The sequence below is a fragment of the Hippopotamus amphibius genome, chromosome 8 (assembly GCF_030028045.1).
Source record: "Hippopotamus amphibius kiboko isolate mHipAmp2 chromosome 8, mHipAmp2.hap2, whole genome shotgun sequence".
Lineage (NCBI taxonomy): Eukaryota > Metazoa > Chordata > Mammalia > Artiodactyla > Hippopotamidae > Hippopotamus > Hippopotamus amphibius.
In genome coordinates, this window is record NC_080193.1 from 134,894,145 (window position 1) to 134,911,969 (window position 17,825).

The 17,825-nt window shown below is 50.3% G+C and overlaps 1 protein-coding gene across 10 annotated transcripts in view; it reads left to right on the plus strand.

Moving 5' to 3' along the window:
* Nucleotides 1-17,825, plus strand: part of TANC1 (tetratricopeptide repeat, ankyrin repeat and coiled-coil containing 1) — a 176,088-nt gene that overhangs the window by 148,710 nt on the left and 9,553 nt on the right. For all 10 annotated transcript variants that reach the window (XM_057745091.1, XM_057745086.1, XM_057745088.1 and 7 more), the window contains 4 exons: nucleotides 261-339; nucleotides 14,052-14,185; nucleotides 15,771-15,894; nucleotides 16,228-16,403. In XM_057745091.1, the coding sequence (XP_057601074.1) occupies nucleotides 261-339; nucleotides 14,052-14,185; nucleotides 15,771-15,894; nucleotides 16,228-16,403 (513 nt within the window). The remainder of the gene's footprint in view (nucleotides 1-260; nucleotides 340-14,051; nucleotides 14,186-15,770; nucleotides 15,895-16,227; nucleotides 16,404-17,825) is intronic.

Consider the following 17,825-nt stretch of genomic DNA (forward strand, 5'->3'; position numbering starts at 1 on the left):
TCATTAGAATGCTGAGTACCTAGTAATCCTGAACAATGTTGCCGAAATTCACTACCTTTTTTTTTTTTAAATTCTTCTCAAGGTGAAAGTGTGAATAGCATACGAATTATGCTGGAAAACCATTTTCATTATGTTTTCTCTCCTGGTGCAGCATGAGATAATCATGGTTAATAAACAACACACTCTCTCCTTTGATACATAGGATGTAATAAGCACGCATGGCTTTGAGAACTCATTAAATCACTTGCCACTTCTGACAGGTGGTCCAGTGCTTGCTGGGACTGGAAAAGGAACATGAAATAGACGTCAATGGCACCGACACACTGTGGGGAGAAACAGGTAATTATGGTTCCACTGCTTCTCGCTGGGCCCGAGTCGCTTCTTGATGTGTTAGCCCCCATTTTGGCCTTATTGTCTTAAGAATGACGTGGGATGCATCCAGTCCTATTGTTATTTTACCACAAAGCATTTGAAGTTAAGAGCTTTTAAAACTTCCCAGATGAGTAGGAGAACTTTTCTAGAAGCAGGTACAATTTGAATCATTTTGAACTTACTAGCAGTTCCTGTGCAGTGATGAATATCAGCAAGAAATACCCAAATAAGGTGGTGGTTTCTGTTTTGCTGAGTTTTCTCATGTCCTAACCAACCTGGTCCTCTTGTGTCCCATGCAGAGTTAGCAGGGTGGGGGAGCCCCGTGTTCAGGTGAATCAAAGGTGCTTAGCAAGGAAGGCTCTTGCCTGCCTTCTGGAAGGAGAGTAGGACTCCGTCCTTCCGGAGCCTGCTTAAAATACTGAATACCAGCTACCAAGTCCATTTCCATTGGTGCGGGCTCTGTGTGTTGAACTGTAATGTGGGAAGGAAGCCTGGGGTGAGAACATCTTAATGCAGATCTGAGCTGGTTACTTGTTAGGTTCATATAAATAATGCTGCTTTGAAGGTTCCCATTTGACTGAATTAGTATTAGAAATATAAGACTTTGTTACCAGTTGTTGTTTAATGGATGTAACCAAAGGTATTTAGTATGCATTTCCAGGCTGTGTCCTGTGCATGAATGACATCAGTGTCTCCTGCACTGATTTCTTTCCAGATGCTTCTCAGTTATTCCCTAAGAAGTCACGTGGTAGTGTGTGGCGTCCATCAGCTACCTCATCAGCTAACTGAGGAAGAGCCCCAGAGAGTTTCTTGGTGGGTAGCGCAGGTGCTCACCCTCCACCCGTACTCCCCACACCCTCCCCTCTCCTCTCCTGTCCCCGTGCACATGTGCGGGGCTTACAGTGCTAGTTGTGGTGGTGTGGACGGTGGGCGGAGTGTGGCAGGCGTCCAGGGAGAAGAGAGGTGGCATGTCCCGGGGTTCAGGGACCGTGCAGGACCCGAAAACGGGATTGGATTCTGCTTGGGGGTACGCGTGTGTACCTGTAAACACTGGCCTTAGTTCCATGTGGAGTCTTTCCGCCGCCGATTTCAATAGTGCAGGTAGCTCTGTCATTTGATGAAAGCTAGGTTTCCGCCACTTGCTATTGTGCCGCGGGCGGCAGGCCAGCCAGCAGGCCAGCGCGGAACTTTGTGCTCAGTCAAAAGGCCTGAATCCTTGTCCTCTGTTGCCTGGAGGCAGGTAACTTTGCCGTCTTGTCAAATAAGGTACATAATCCTGCTTTCTAGGACCGTGGTGAAGACTAAATGAGATGAGACAATCGCGACCAAATGTTCCCAACAATCATGACCCCTGGGGCAGCTGAGCCTAGAGAGTCTGATTCATTAGGTCCAGGGTGTGAGCCCAGGACTCTCCTTCTCTAACCCAGGTGGTTTCAGGTGGCTCCATGGCTTCAGGCCAAATAGAGGATTTCTCCCTGTGAGAAGCTGTGTGCAGTGCCCGCCTTACAGGGACAGTAACGAGAGTGGCCGGTGGTGCTGATGGCGGCCAGTGCTAGTAGCAGTAACGGCCCCCACTTACTCAGGGAAGGGGTCTCCGATCTTTAATATTAGAGATGTATTTTCTTTCTGGGAAAAAACATCCAGAGAAGCAGAGGAGGCTTTCCTTTGAGGGCCCCGCGTGAGTGGTCTGTTTTGCCTCAAGATGACCAGTCCTGACTTTCAGTAACCCCCCTCCCTCCCTGCCCCCTTGAGAATCTGCTAGCTTGCTGGCTACAGAAGCATGTGAGAGAACCTACAGACTCCCATCAGCCTCTTCCTTCCACAGCCTCATGCATAACCTTCAGACCACTTTGCAGCCTGAGAAGCAGGCCACATCTTTCCTCAGCAGGCATTAAGCGGGAAGAGTTTGAGAGATGGAAAAATGTAAACCAAGAAGAGAGCTAAGCCCTATTTCTCAGGCTTAGAGGCCACAGCTGCACTCAGTGGCTGCATGTCAACAAAACCCATCTTGCCTGCTCTGCACGTTTCTATCAGATACCTTTCTCCTGTGTCCACCAATGTCTGCTACCGCAGACCCTCCTGATTTCCAGGTCTGTGGCTGTCAGAGGAATACTTTGATACCTCTCAGGGGAAATTGTAGATGAGAGGACATCTGCGGACGTGGGGCTTTGCGCGAGTGTTTACTGCATTGCCCAGACTGTGAGGTCTGTGTTTTGAATTTGGCCCTGTCGGGGCCGCATTACCTGACCCCGAGTGCCTTCTGGAAGAGAGAAGCGGAATGATGATGACAGCCTGAGTGGATGGGTCAGCTCGTGTCCTTGTGGTTCCCCAGCCTGTGTGGGCTGCACTGCTCTGCGTGCTGTTTCTAATTGCTAAGGACCCTCAATGAAAGCAACTGTTTTGCTTCCTAATGTTGTTTGATCCTTGTTCCTGGGTGTGGTCAATGGTGCTTTGCGTCTGAAACACTCTAGGATGGAGCTTGTCTGTCTCCGGCCACAGCTTGAGGGTAGAATCCCAAGAGTGATCACGTCTGGGATGTGGGAAGGTGATGGGACAGCCAGATGCTTTGTGTGAGTAGTGCAGTTCATTATTTCTGTTTGACCCTTGTGTGAGTTCATATGAGTCTATTCAGTGTAGATTAGCTATGAACAGCTTGACTTTAAAATACCAGCTGGTGGGGCTCCAAGACAGGGTCTCTGTGGTGTGTTCTTGGCTCACCTGCCCATCTTTTCAGGGCCCGTGGGTTTCCGTGCAGCGCTGTGCCACCCTCTTTGGAGCACAGCTACCTGCCCATCTCTCCTCTCAGCCACGTTCCAGAAGTGGGGGTGCTAGGTCAGTGCGTAAAGTCCTCCTCAACTTTTCTGCCGAGAGAGAGAGAGAGAGAGAGAGAGAGAGAGACCCTTGCAGTCCCAGGGGATCTCGTTTATGTTGCAGAGGTGTGGTTTTCATGCCTGGTGCTGACGGGAAGCAGCAGGTCATTGGTGTGAGATGATAACAGCTGACAGCCAGGGAGGAGGGAGCACAGGGGGTTCAGACCCACGGGAGGCCCCTGGTCGCTCAGGCCGAGCCACGGGGGGGGGGGTGGGGGGGGGTGGCGGTAGGTCCAGTCGTGTGCCTTCAGTGCCCTGAGCGTCTCCCTGCTCATGACCTGGAGTCACCAGACATCCCCAAAAGGGGATGGTTCCTGTCTTAGGTATGAAGAGACAAAGCAGTGTATACAGTAGATTTTTAAGACATTCATCTAAAATGGTAATGGTGTTTACTTTGGGGTTTATTGCAGTAAACCCAGAGCTTTTAGAGAAGTTGCAGAATACAGATGTGCCTTGGAGATATATTGTGGGTTTGGTTCCAGACTGCTGTAATAAAGTGAATATCACAATAAAGTGAGTCACACACATTTTTTGGTTTCCCAGTGCATGTACGTTACATTTACACTGTACTGTAGTCTATTAAGTGTGTAATAGCTTTATGTCTTTAAAAAATGTACATACCTTAATTTAAAAATACTTTATTGCTAAAGAAATGCTAACCAACATTAGCATTAGCTAACATCTGAGCCTTCAGTGTGTTGTAATCTTTTTGCAATAATAACATCAAAGATCACCGATCACAGACCACTATAACAAACACATCATAATAATGAAAAAATTTGAAATACTGCAGGAATTACCAAAATGTGGCACAGAGGCAAAAAAGGGAACAAATGCTGATGGAAAAATGGTACTGATAGACTTGCTTTGACACAGGGTTGTCACAAACGTTCAATTTGTTAAAAAAAAAAAAAAAAAAAGGCATTATCTGCAAAGTGCAATTAAGTGAGGAATGCCTGAATCTACTGGTTTTGGAGAGTAGAGAGCCTAATTTATGGAAGTTTCCCTTTCCACCAGCCTCTGCAGCCATTTGCTCTTTATGTCTTTGATATTTAGATCCAGCCCTTCAAAAAATCAGTCCTGTAGCTCTTTAGTGCTTCCGCTCGAGCGCACACAGATGAAGGAGTGTGACACTCAGGTGAAGGAGGAGTGAGAAGAAAGCTCAGAGCTCCTGCGCAGGGAGCTTGGGGTGCGTCTCCACCCAGCAGCTGTGCCCCAGAGGCAGCCGAGGCCCCCTGCCTGTGACGTTCACACACTTGGTCAAACAGCCTTGAAACCATGGTTTCTGGGCAGCCTGAACCATGACAAGAACCCATCAGAGGCTTGCGTTATCTCTGTGTCAGGCATTCCACAGTCATGACAAGCAAGTGCTCGCTCCCACGAAGTCTTGACCTAACTGAGTTACTGTGTCCTTGTCAGTGTTTGATGGGAATCAGCCCAAACTGAAATGATCAGAGATGCTTCACTGGTGACCTCATGCTGTTGTGACTTGTCAGAGGAGCTGCGCTTCCAAACTCCAGGCATCTCTCAAGTCTGTGAGCCTGTCTGTCTCTGGTCAGACCTTCTTGCTCTCTATAGGGGCATAAAGGCCCTTCTGTTTCAGCAGGTCTGCCTGTCTTGCGAGCAAAGCTTTCCCAGCCCCGACTCCTTGGGGTCACTTTGCAGCTCCCTTCGTAGTACTCACCATTTACAAATTTGGTTGTTGATGTTGCTTGTTTGGTGAAAGGTCATTGTCCCCAAATCGTGGGCCTCAGGAGGGCAGAACTTTCCCGGTCTCTTGTGCTCGCCTCTGCGTGTGGTCGCTGCATCTGGTCTAGTGTTGTCCGGTGGAACTTTCTGTGATGATGGAAATGCTTGCTGTCTGTGCTGTCCAGCCTGGTAGCCACTAGCCACTGGTCTTGTCTGGTGCTCGTCACATAGGTGTTGAATGAGTGGACAAGTGGGTTTAAAGAAAGCACAGCTTTTAGGGTAGGTGACACTCACTTTGCAGGATAATTTGGGAGAGGTTGTGTTGTTGGAGGGGAGAGGTCCCGCTTGCTCACAGGGACCCAGTCATCTGGTGTCTTCGTGTCTGTCATAGCACAGGTCATGTCCTGCTGGTTTCCAGGCTGGTGTAGGTGCCGTCATCCCAGTCATCGGTGCGGCTGGGTGCCGGAACACCGAGCTATTAGCAGCCACACGTGGCGTGGGCACAGCTGACAGCCCAAGACAGCCAGTGCCAGCCCCATCTGTGTGTCCACAACATCTCCCTCCCGGCACCACCAGCCCGACTGCCCACCCTCGATGGGCTGCGCCCTCCCGCTATTGTCTCTTAGAAATCCTTCTCACTGCTTTATAGCTGGTCTGCAGCAGGCCTGGAGCCCTGGGCTTCACACACAGGTGGGACGCCGTCCCACCCGTCAGCTGACTGCTCCCAAGGGCCGCCCTAATTTCTGAACCGAGGTGCCCAGTCAGAGGCAGTTAGACGTCCAGCTGAAATGTTTCATGTCAAGTGTTCTTTCATGTTTTCCATGCTGTTTTAGTTGGTGAATACTTTCCAAAGAAGTTTAATCATTGTAAATACGACACTTTTTATTGCCAAAGCTGTTAAAAACACCGTATTTTCCTCTGTCTCTAAGAAGGGCTGGATTTTCTCCCCAGTGGACTGAGTGGGTTGTTTAGCTGCGTGACCCTCCATCATCACAGTTCGTAGAGGCTGTTCCGTCCAGCATGTACGCTGCTCACAGGTCGCTCTTCTCTACTTCTGCACGGAATTCTGGATGGGACTTGCGTCTCAGGCCCAGCCCATCAGCTGGGGTGGGGCATTTCCAGGCCAGTCTTGGGGGAGGGGTCCTCGCACCTGTTTTCTTGTGGGCCCAGAAAGCCAGATGATGAGCTGTATTTCATTTTTGATGTTTGAAAAGTTTCCCTCTGGTCTCTATGCAGCTGCCTCAGTTTCCGCTCTGGGCTCTGCCCATCCTTCTGGAGGTGAGGCGTCCTTCTGCTGTCATTGCAGGGACCACGGACAGCTGAGCCCGTCACACCTAAAGCCACCCCAGAACTTGGTGTCTGCGCGCCAGGTGACAAGACACCTTGTTGTCTTGCCGTTGATTTAAAAATGACCCTTTGTTCATTCACATTTTACCTTAGGGTTTGTTTTGTTTTGTGTTGTTTTTGCAGAGAAGAGGGCTATATTTGGTGAGAAGTGAAAGAAAATTTGAGACTTACTGGATTGAGTTTGAGTTTGGCCTTCACACAGGTTAGGTACATCTCGGGAGAATTCAGGTGAGAGACTGGGAGGAAAAGAATTGGTCCCTTGCTTGTTGGGGCGTGTGGAGAATTTGTGTGAAGGAATGTGCGAAGTGTAGCTCGTAGAAAAGCGCACGTGACTTGTGTTGTGCACGGAAGACACCCAGTGCTTTGGCGGTCCCGAGCACCTCACCTGTACTGCCGTTGGAAGATCCTTGTCCAGGCATTCCTTCCTCCGCTGGTGTTTGCTTTAGGAAAGTGCAGTAAGATTGGCGCAGCTCCAGGTTTCTGTCAGCCCCAAACAAGGTAGAAGTTCTTGGTTGCCCTTAGCATGAAAGCTTGTAAGAGGATAACCCAGGACCTTAGAGGGTGTGAGGACGGGGATACCCCGGAATGAGGGGGGTGAGCTAGAACTCGGAGAGGATGGGAGGGGGGAGCTCAGGACCCTGAAGGGAGGGGACTGGGGGGATGACCAGGACTGTGCGAGGGGAGGGGCCGAGTGGGGGGATGTGGGTGGTGGGGGAGGGGTATCGCAGACTCTGGCAGGAGGGAGGTGGGTGTGGGGTCACCTAACAGTGGAGGGGATTTGGGGGTGCGAACAAAGGGGACCGGCTTTGTCCACACCTTGTGCCCTTCCTGCTCTAGCAGACCCTTGGCGTTTGCCCCTGACGTGGGTGTGTTCTGGAGACTTCTCCCCTGCTGAGAGGGCAGCGGGAATCAGCTGAACTGCACGTCCCTGTCCTACAGGGCAGGTGAGGCGCGAGGAGCAGGGCCCGTGGAAACCCGCGGGGGCATCTCAGGTGCAGGTGGACTGGTAGCTTGACCGCGTGCCGGGACCCTGTGCCCCTGCCTTCATCGTACTGCTTTTGCTGTACACAGAGGCCTTTGTTCTAGTGAGTGCCTGCCTTTTCATTAAAAAAAACGAAAACAAAACTTGGGCTTTCAGCGTAAAAATGGTGCTGTCATCTGCATTTTTGTAGCTTTAGAGCATCTTTACCCACAGACACGGCTGCTTGTTCTTTCAGACGCTTCCTCCTAGCAGGACTGCACCTGCTCTCCACCAGGAAAATCATCCTTGATTCTTTCAAGTTCTTGTTGAAATGGTATTTGGATTCTTTTTTGTTTTTGAGCCTGGATCTCAACTCGTGTAGGATGGTTTTGTCGAAACGCCCCCTTCTTCCACTGACCCGTCGCGTGGCGGCCTGCGCATAACTTCTCCTTGGCCCACGCCCAGCCCTTTGAGGAGAGGAGGAGAAGCAGTGTGTTGTACGTGCTTTAAATAATTTGGTGTGTGAGAGGGTCTATCCAGCATGGGAGCATTCTCAGCACACTTTAGCGGTGACAGCTGGTCAAAGCTGCGATCTTCTGATAGATTTTTGGCACAAAGTCTGTATGAAGCGTGATTTATGTCATCCATATTTTAGGAAATTGTTTTTAAATTGAATTTATGTTATTTATAGAACACATTATTCCTCAAAGGATTTGAAGAGGCTTACTTGAAACAATGCATATAAGAAAAGGGAAACAAAGGTCAGGAATAGGACCTGAGGAACAGCAGGAATATGCCTGCCTTGATGTTCTGAATGTTCACGAGGTTGAGCTACTGCTTTGGCCGTAGGATGCCGTGTGACCAGAGTTAGAAGGGAACACATCATTGCAGAGTATTCTTACTCTCTGTGGGAGAAAGATGAACAGTTCTTCAGGAGAAAAGAAGTGTTTTCTGGTACCCTAGTTCTAAAACAACATTCATAGTCTGATTAGTTGGATTTTTTTTTAAAGGAGACTTTTTAGGGGCAAAAGTGTGAGAGTTAAGAACTCAGACTGCAGCCAGACTCACTGACTTCAAATCCTGTCCTGCATCCCACAAGCTGTGTGACCTTAAGCGAGTTGTTTAACTTCTCTGGGCCATGTTTTCTTCAGCTGTAAAACCAGGATGAGTGGTACTTGTCTCATAGAAGTAAGTTGTATGTATGAATTTGAAGGTCCATGCAGCGTTATGTAGGAAGCACTTTACAAGTGTCAGAGTATATTATTAGAATATGTCAGGATGTTCCCATTTTCCTCCTGAGAGGAGGTGAGCTCAAGGTCCTTCTACTCCACAATCTTGTCTAGTAATCTCACATTGCACTATTTTCTTATCCTTCTTGAAAAGTTCTAAAAACCTAGGATCCTTAGAATCAAAAAGCATATCATTGAAAGAGACTAATAAGCTTATGGTATGGGTGCGGAGAGTTGAGGTCCAAAAAAATTTGATTATTTTAACAAGGTTTCACAGTGGCAGAACCAGGACCAAAACTCTCAGATAATCAGGATCTTCCTATTTGATTGAGAGCATGGCTTCAGGTTCCTTCAGCTACTTGGGTTTAATTTCTGACACCAAATTGGCTTTTTGATCCAGGGCAAATGATGTAACTCTTGTGACTCAGTTCCTTCACCTGAATAAAATGGACATAGTAGTCCTCTTTCAAAGGATTCTTGTCAAGATTAAATAAGAATTCACCCATAGTGTTTTGCTCAGAGCGCGGCAGTTGTAGGTGTTCAACAGATGTGATATGTTGCCAAGGATGTGATGAGTTAGTTGATTAGTAATATTAATTATTGTAATATATTTATGCTGTACCTTTGGTCTTGACAGAGCATTGAAATGAATGCTTAAGTGACAGAATCTTAGCTACTGTGCAATTACTTTACGGATATGAGGGACAGAAAAGAATTTTGGTCACATGTGAAGTCCCACTTAGTAGTAATTGCACATTTTATTTCTTTAAAAAATTCCTTGGTAATTTGAGGTTCACATTTAACCTGTGTACAGAGATTGACAGCATGTTTTTTTTACTCTAGAACTGGTCACATGTCAGGGGTGTCCTGACGCCTCAGATGTGGTTTCTGCCTTGCTTTATAAGCAGTTCTTTGGGAGCTGGGCTGATGTGGTGGGGGCGGCAACACGTTGATGTGCTGTTTGCTTGTTGCCCGTTGCCTCGTCACAGAGACTCCCTCTCCTTGACCCCAGCCCGGTCTGCAGCTGCAGGCCCTCCCGGGAGACTCGTGCCAAATGTAGAACGATAAGAATGATAAGGAAGGGTCCGAACAACAAGGAAGGTGCTCCAGACGGCCACTCATGAGCTTCAGGGAGCATCTGGGCAGAGCTGGCTTCCCGTTCACAAGGTCACCCTCGCAGCACGGGCGTCCGTCAAGGCTAGGGGTGCTGGAGGCTCCTGGGGGTTCGTCTCCCAGCGCAATGGCGTTTTTCAGTAGGAGCGATCTTTAATGTGCACTCTTGAGAATTCAGATCTTTGTGGAGCTGAAGAATTTATAGCTGTTGGAAAGTTTGTTCTTCTAATGGAAGCCCGCCCTCCCTCCCTCCCTCAGCCAGGAAGGAAATGCCTAACAAAGCAAGACTGCGAGAAGGGGCTTTTATAAATCCCAGTCCTATTTGTAGAAAGTGGAGGATGGGGTGTTGCCTGGCTTTTGAGGGAGAGGACAGGGTGCTACTTTCATTCAGTCAGAGGCCTTTGGGACCAGCCTCTCTGAGTGGAAGCCCTGCCCAGACCCAAAGGGCAGCAAAGCAGAACACGGGCTCAGTAGCCTCTGCGGTGACAACTCCTTGAGAGGTCAACTATTAGAAAGCGCAGGGCGAGGTGCTGCCCTTCCCAGAGAGGCTTAAAAAATTATAAAATCTCATTGCATCTCAGCTTTTAGGTAAAATAGCTGAGGATTTCCCAACATTCCACGTGCACATCTTACCTCTGTGCTCCGGCCAAGGTTCTGTCCTCACTGCCTTTATCGCATTTAATGGTCCCCATCTTGGCCACAACGAGATGACATTTAGGAGAACCCTGCTGCTTACTACTGTTCATTTTCCATCCATTTTTATAAACGATGGGAAAAGCCAGTATATTAGGAGATAAATTGCACCAGTAAACACACCGGAGGAGTTTAGTTTGTAAAAGATTCCTGCGAAGCATCCATTTTACCAAGAACCACCTCTCACTGATGTTTTCAGTGAGGATTTCATATTGTTGTGTCAACTGGGTTTTCTTAAAATGAACATCTGCCATGACACATCTACGCGCGCTCTGAAGACAGAAGACAGTACTGCCGAGGTAAAATTAGGCAGAAAATGATACGCGCATTCATGGGAATTTAATTACAAAAATGCTGTCTTGTTGAGGATTTTACGAGAAGAAATTACGTTCAGGTCCTAAGAAGTGCCATGAGCTCAGGTTGATCTTTAGCGCCCTCATTTCATACCACCTCTTTTTTTCTCTTTCCTCTTTGAATTCCGTTGGCCAGAAGCCAAGGCCTCCCAGGCACTCTCTCCTCCTGTCCTGGTCCCTCCCCCTTCTCCTCCGGCCAGGAAGAGTGCTCTGACCTTTGTTAGGGGCTGGTAGTCAGCTCAGAGGACAGCCTTTTCAGCAGAATAGCTGGAATTCCTGAGCAGGGTTTTGCCATGGTTCTGTTTGTTTAAGCATGTGGTTGACATGCTTGTTTCTGAATATGGTATCCTGAAATCTTCGTGGCTGCTGGGACTTGAGACACACACTAGCCTCAGGGGTCCTGTGTGATGGAGCCAAAAAGATTCAATCTGAGTAGAAAAAGGAAAACACAGGTCCCGTTGTTTGGGGCATCCTTTGAAAGTGAGAGCCTCGTTAAGAATGTGTGATCCTTGTTAGGCCAACTGTGTGAGACTCCCAGCCTGTGCTGATAGGTGCTTTACCACCTCAAAAGGAAGCCGTTCACCAAAAGTGCAGCCAGTCAGGCAGGGAGGGAGGAGAAGGGAATCCAGCGTGTCTCCAGGCCTGGGCCGCACTCTCCTCCGACTGTCAGCTGCTCCGACTTCTGGCTCCTCTGGCGCCTCCTTCAAACACAGGGCCCTATTTTTAGAGCTGGGCTGTCATTTTTGATGTGCTGTTGTTGCAAAAAATCGGTGGCAGCTGCAACAGAAATCCTGATTTAAAGGCCCCATTTATAATGCGGATGAAACTTGTTTACCAAATAAAAGAGACTGGAATGCCATGGTGGATCAGCTGCTGCAGGCCTCATCAAACGGAAGAGCCTTGAGCTTATCCTGCCTACGACTGGCCACGTCCCCGCCTGCAGCGCCTGGGCCCACTCCGTGCCACAGTCCGCCCCCGGCAGAGGAGGGGCTCCCCGATTGCAGGAAGGTTGCAAAGGAGCCGCAGGCCCAGGTGGTGGCTCAGCCTCCAGATCTTCCGTCTCACAAGCCTCTCGGGGGGGTGTGGTGCTCAGATCCATCCAGACAGTGTATATAAAAGCGCCGCAAGGCCCATGTTATGTCGGAATCATTAACAGTCACGCCATGGCAGGCAGGGACTGTGCTGGGCGTGCCCGGCAGCAGGACCAGGACCCGCTGGTGTAGACCCTCGTGGGATAGACAGGATCACCTTGGCCACTGATGCTGAAACATTAGGGGTGTGGAACCCCCACCTCCAGCCCAATGCATCAGTACATGGACCGATATAAATACCAGTCTGTTTATGGTGTTTATAATGTCTTTACGAGGTTAGACGTGTGATGGAGACGGCGAGCCCGTTGGTGTGACACAGATAGGAATGGCGCCTGCGGCAGAGACCCTTGGTGGCTTCCACTCCTCCTCCTGTGGTTTGTTCTGGTTGCCCTGTCTTGAGAAAATCGGTAAAGCAGATGGTGACTTCGTTGTCCCTGAGAGGAAGATGAGGTCCAGGTGTCACGTTTACGGCCTTTGGTGTGTGTGGTCCTGGCAGTTAGACCACGGCCAGGCCGACACAGCTGGGGCAGGAATAGAGTCTGGCTTCGGGGGGCGGCGGGGGCTTGGAGAGGACACAGGGACGCTGCATTCCTGACCCCCCCGGCTCCCCGTGGCAGCGGCACCGGGAGACCCAGGGTTCCCAGTGGAGCTGGGCCCCACCCTCTTGGAAAGGGGGCCGCTGTGGGCCTGTCCTGAGACCGCCCCGCCGTGCTCAGTGCTGAACTGTCACCCGGTGTGTTTCTTAGTGTTTTGTTTCTTGGAATCAGGGTTGACTTTGGGAGACGGACCCGCGGTGCCGCACTCAGCTGTGAAGTGTTTTCTGTGGTTGCTGTGTGACGTGCGCACGGTGCCCCGTGGATGGGGACGGCCGTGCAGAGCCAGCTGGGCCGCTGCAGCTCGGCTGTCACCAGCGCGCCGCCCCGTGGCTCCAGGGCCGGCTCCGGGCGCACGTGTGCCCCGGGGTTGCCGGGTGGAAGGATGCGTGTGTCCTCAGCCAGCCGTGGCTCCGTTTCCCACTTACTTGGGCTGCTAGGGAGGTTGGGCACGTCTGGTACGTTTGCTGGTCTTTGGATTTCGCCTTTGCGAAGGGCCTGTTCTTGTGGTTTCCCAGTGTTCACGCGGAGACACCTGACGGGTTTCTAGGAACACTGATTCCACTCAGGAAGCCGGAAGGTTGACGTGTGAGGCTGTGTGTAAAGACAGAATCGCCCCAGGACTAGAGCCGAGCCGTCAGCCTCGGGCCTCGCCTTGCTCCTCTGCGCGGTGGATGCTCCTGCTCGGGTCTCCGGCTCCCACCCTCGCCCCTCCCTGTCCGGGCCTGGGGTCGTCCCCGCGACCTGCCGCTGTCCTCCCCTCCAGACAGCGGCTCACGTGCCGTCGCGGAGCCCCCTCTTCAGAGGGAACGCCTCCGTGTTCCCGCCCTTTGGGTAGGAGTTCTGCCTTGGAGTGGGGAGGCCTAGTCCCCGCTGTGAGCCCTGTATTCTCCTCCTCACACAATTCTTGCTCTGCCCCGGCTCACCTCCCCACGCGCCTCTGCCGTCCGCAGCAGCCCCAGCCTCAGCCTCAGGACCACACTGGGCTGTTCGCCTGGGCCCTCCACAGTCTAATCGTCCTTTTTGTTCCTTTCTTGACATTCTTAAGCCAGGATCTGGGCTTGTCAGATGCTAAGCGCCACAGAGGCGGGAATGATGTGACTTGCTCTCAGTGCCTCAGTAATTTCAGTTCCTGTTGACCAAAGTGTATGACTTCAGGGTGAGAAACGGGCCTGGACAGCAGTACTGATCTCTGTGTTTGCGTTGCCCTATAACCTCATGGTCTCTTACTGTGAAAAAGACAACAGTAAAACAAACACCTAGTGGCTCCTGCATCTGCACTTGGGTCGGGCTTGTAGGGGTGGCTCAGCTGTGCTCTCACAGCTGTAGCTGCTGTGGCTTCCCTGGGTCTGGGGACCCCTTTCCAGGATGACACACGCAGGCATGGTTGACCGTGTCCCCGACGGTCTGCTGGGATGTCGGCCATGCACAGCTTCTCCCTGTGGTTCTCACCTCAGAGCTGCTCGGGCTTCCTCACAGTGTGGCATCCGTTCCAAGCGGTGTTTGCAGGATGTGGAAGTTGCCCATCTCTGGGCCTGGGCACACACGCTGGTACAGCATCATTTCTACTGTGTTCTGTTGGTCAGAGGTGTCACAGAGTCTACCCACAGTCAAGGGGGACAGGATACGTGGTCCCCTTCCTCTCAACAGGAGGAGTATCAGAGAATCAGTGGCTACCTTTAGCCACCAGCATGTGGCCATCATGCTAACCGTCGCCTCCTCCCTGTGACTTCCCTTTAGCCCTGACGGCCGCTGCAGGACGAGGCAAGCTGGAGGTCTGCGAGCTGCTTCTGGAGCGTGGCGCTGCCGTGTCCCGGACTAACAGGAGAGGGGTCCCTCCGTTGTTCTGTGCGGCACGCCAGGGGCATTGGCAGGTACCCAGGGGACCCCGGATGCTTCAGAAACAATGAGTGGGATAGAGTTCACTGTTGCCAGTCTGCCCTGCTGGGTCCTGTCTTTTTCACATTCTTGGCTTCTGCTTGTGCTGTGAGTACTGCCACGTCAAGGCAGACTTGGACAGGCTAGCACCGTCCGCGCTGTCGGCTGGTACGCGGGAGCAAGGCTGGTAACCAGGTCAGAGACCCACAGCTGCTTCCTTTTAACTGGGGAGGGGACATGGAGTGGGTGCACCCCATCACAGCAGCAGAAGGCTTGCTATAACAGAGCTGCTGTTGTGGTTGTGTGGCCCATTTGTCCAACATGCTTGGGAGAAGAGTGGTTCTGTTGTGCTCTTTGGGAAAGGAAGCATTTTCCCTCTGGTCCTGCACTGTGCTTTCAGCTGGTTTCTTTTACTAGGGGCAATCACTGCTGCCTTTAATTAAGGGAGAAAGGGATCCTTGGGAGCAGCGGCTTAGTCATTTACTCCTTTGCTTTGTAAACAGTGCCATGTATCTGTCCCATGCCTGGCACCAGGTTACACACAGCTGCAAAACAAACAAGTGCATTTCACCATGTCCATCATAGGAAGAATTTTCTAGACCCAAGTTTACATCATGGAGTCGCGACCCTTCTGATTCCTGCCAGCTCTGTTGGTAGGAGCTGTGAGGGCGCCCCACAAAGGTGTTGGCTTTTCTCCTTCCCGTTTCTGAGAGCTTGGTTTGCACTGTCTGTTCCCTGTCCCTCTCACAGCTCCCTGTGATGCCCTAGCTAAATCCTCTCTCTCCTGGTCATGGTGTCCCCTAAGTCATGGGGAAGTTTGGAAACATTTGTCACTGTGTCAAGCACAAGAAAGCAGTGGGAATATGCCACCTTCTGTTGTGGCGGCAGTGAAACAAGTGTGGTGCCAGAGGCAGAGAGGCTGGACCACAGCTTACCCCCCCCACCCCCGCACAGAGCACTTCCCGCCAGGATGGTTGTTGTAGGAGACGCCTCTCTGGTTTTCCCCCCTTTTCCCCACTTACTGTTTAAAGGCATACCTTCGAGGCTGAGACGCTCCTCCAGCAAGCTTTGCTAAAACCCACCTGCTGTGAAGGTCCAGTTGTCCCCTAGTCCTGAGCCTGAGGAAGCAGACTGCTGAGGGGAGAGGGTGGGTGAGGGTTTCTGTGCCCGCTGCCCCGCCGTGTCCTCCTGCTGCAGGCACGCGGCATCAGCACCGCCATGGAGCCATGGCCGTTGGTCACGTCCTTCAGTTCTGCTCAGCTCCCCTGTGTGCCCCGTAGTGGCTGTCCTGTCATCACTTGACTGTGCTTGGGATCCCCCCTTCCAAATTTCTGCTTTGTGTGTGCATGTTTTATCGTAATGAATTGGGCATGTCAAAAAGATGTATTTGGAAGAAGAGTCTGTTCAAAAAAACACAATAGAAAGATTTTATAGGTCCCACAGATCACACGACTTAGAGGTGTTTTTAGAAAGAAGAGAGTCCTTTCACTACTCTTAAAGGTGGTAGTGAAACCAGCCTGAGTAGAGTGAACATGATTTAAGATGCAGCAAGAAGCACGTAACCCCAAGTGTTTCTTTCAGATCGTTAGGTTGCTGTTGGACCGTGGCTGTGACGTGAACCTAAGTGACAAGCAGGGCCGGACGCCCCTCATGGTGGCTGCTTGTGAAGGGCACTTGAGCACCGTGGAATTTCTCCTTTCAGAAGGTAGCCGCACTGTCCCCCCTGCTTGGGGTTCTCTTGGATGGACAAAGAAAGGAGCTTTGGCAGATCCGTTTAGTACTTTCTGATTCAGTTGTCTTGTTTATTTTTGAAAGAATTCTTTTTGTTAAGCCTTCTTGTTATGGAAATTTCCTAACTTGCACACAAGTAGAGGGAATAGGGTTGCATCCCACGTACCCATCACTCAGCTGCAGCAGGGATGACCATTTCACGCTCGGCTCCAGGTGCTGCTCAGGCCAGGCCCCCCATGGCTGAGGAAGGTTTGCCCCGGGCCTTGCCTCTCTGAGGTCATGTTCTGTGAATGGGCTTCTCTTTCAGGTGCTGCCCTTTCTTCTCTGGACAAAGAGGGTCTGTCGGCATTAAGCTGGGCTTGTCTGAAAGGGCACAGGGCTGTGGTCCAGTTCCTGGTAGAGGAAGGAGCTGAGATCGACCAGACAGACAAGAACGGCCGCAGCCCCCTGGACCTGGCTGCCTTCTATGGCGACGCAGAGACAGTAGGTACCGCGGTGGCCATGCTCCCCACCTGTGCCAGGCAGGCCGGGCCACCCAGAAACCCGGGAGCTGAGCCATCCCCAAGTGTGTGTGAGGCTGGCCCCGTGCGGCCAGGGTGTACACATGTGCTGGGGGGTGGCTTTCGTGTTTTTCTAGTCCTGTGGCACACAGTCTATTCCAGAACTGGAGTAAAGATTTTAATAGACTCTTAAAAGCTTAACATTCCATGATTACAAACTGCACCCACATACGTGAAGATGTGTACATGCATGCATATGTAGTTTCTTTTCTTATAATTTTCATATAAATAGAATTCCTTTAGAGATCATTTAAAAATCACTTTTATATTTGTGAGAAATTACTAATCAAATAATTGGTTGGTTTGGTTTTAAATCGATGTGACTTTGGAAATAATATAAAATGCTTGGGGCACTGTCTTTCTCTCTTTGCCAGATGCCTAAGTCTAATTGAGGAATGAAGGGATAACACCTTAATAAACTAAGAACAACAAAATGTCTTTAGGGGCAAAATCCATGTCTTTTGTCAGTTTCCACATCCCAGGCACCAAGCAAGTGCTGGAGGAATGTTCAGCTCCTTGAGAATTATCATTTATGAATAGTTACATGTGTCTAATGTGAGGATTAGGCGGACAGACAGGAACTGTGTTGCTGGGAGCTGTGGACCTTGGAGCAGAAGCCATCCCCACCCTGCACATCTCTGCCTGGTGCTTTTAAAAGGCGGTGATGTTAGCGTTAAATGGTCTCAATTTCCTGGATGTTATAACTTGTATTTAAATGTTGATTTTCAAAAACAGCTATTTAACTAAACCTCACATTTCCACACTTTTCTTTTTCAGCTTATGTTACCACACCAGATCCTGTAGTTTATCAGCATTAGGGAAGAGGGAAGGACCTTAGCATTCTAAATGTTTTTTTAAAAAATTTTGGTGAAAATACATAACCCAAAGTTTACCATCATAACCATTCCTAAGTGAAGAGTTCAGTAGTGTCACATACGCGTCACATTGTTGTACAGCCAAAGTCCAGGCTCTTTTTGTTTTGTAAAACTGAAATTGCCTGCCTTAAACAGCTAGTCCTCCTAACCATCCCCGCACCCCGCCATCCCCACACCCCCGCCGGCAGCCCTTGGCAACCATCTTTCTAAACTCTGTCTATGAACAAGTGGAATCATACAATATTTGTCCTTTTGTGACTGGCTTATTCCACTCGGCATAATGTCTTCCAGGTTCACCCACGTTATAGCTTTTGCCCGGGGGTCCTTTTTTTTTTTTTAACGTGTTAATAAGATTCCCCTCGTGTATTTACCACCTTTGGTCTGTCCGTTCATCCGTCCGCGGGCGCTTGGCTTGCTCCCACCGCTTGGCTCTTATGAACATGCGTGTGCAAATATCTGTTTGAGATATT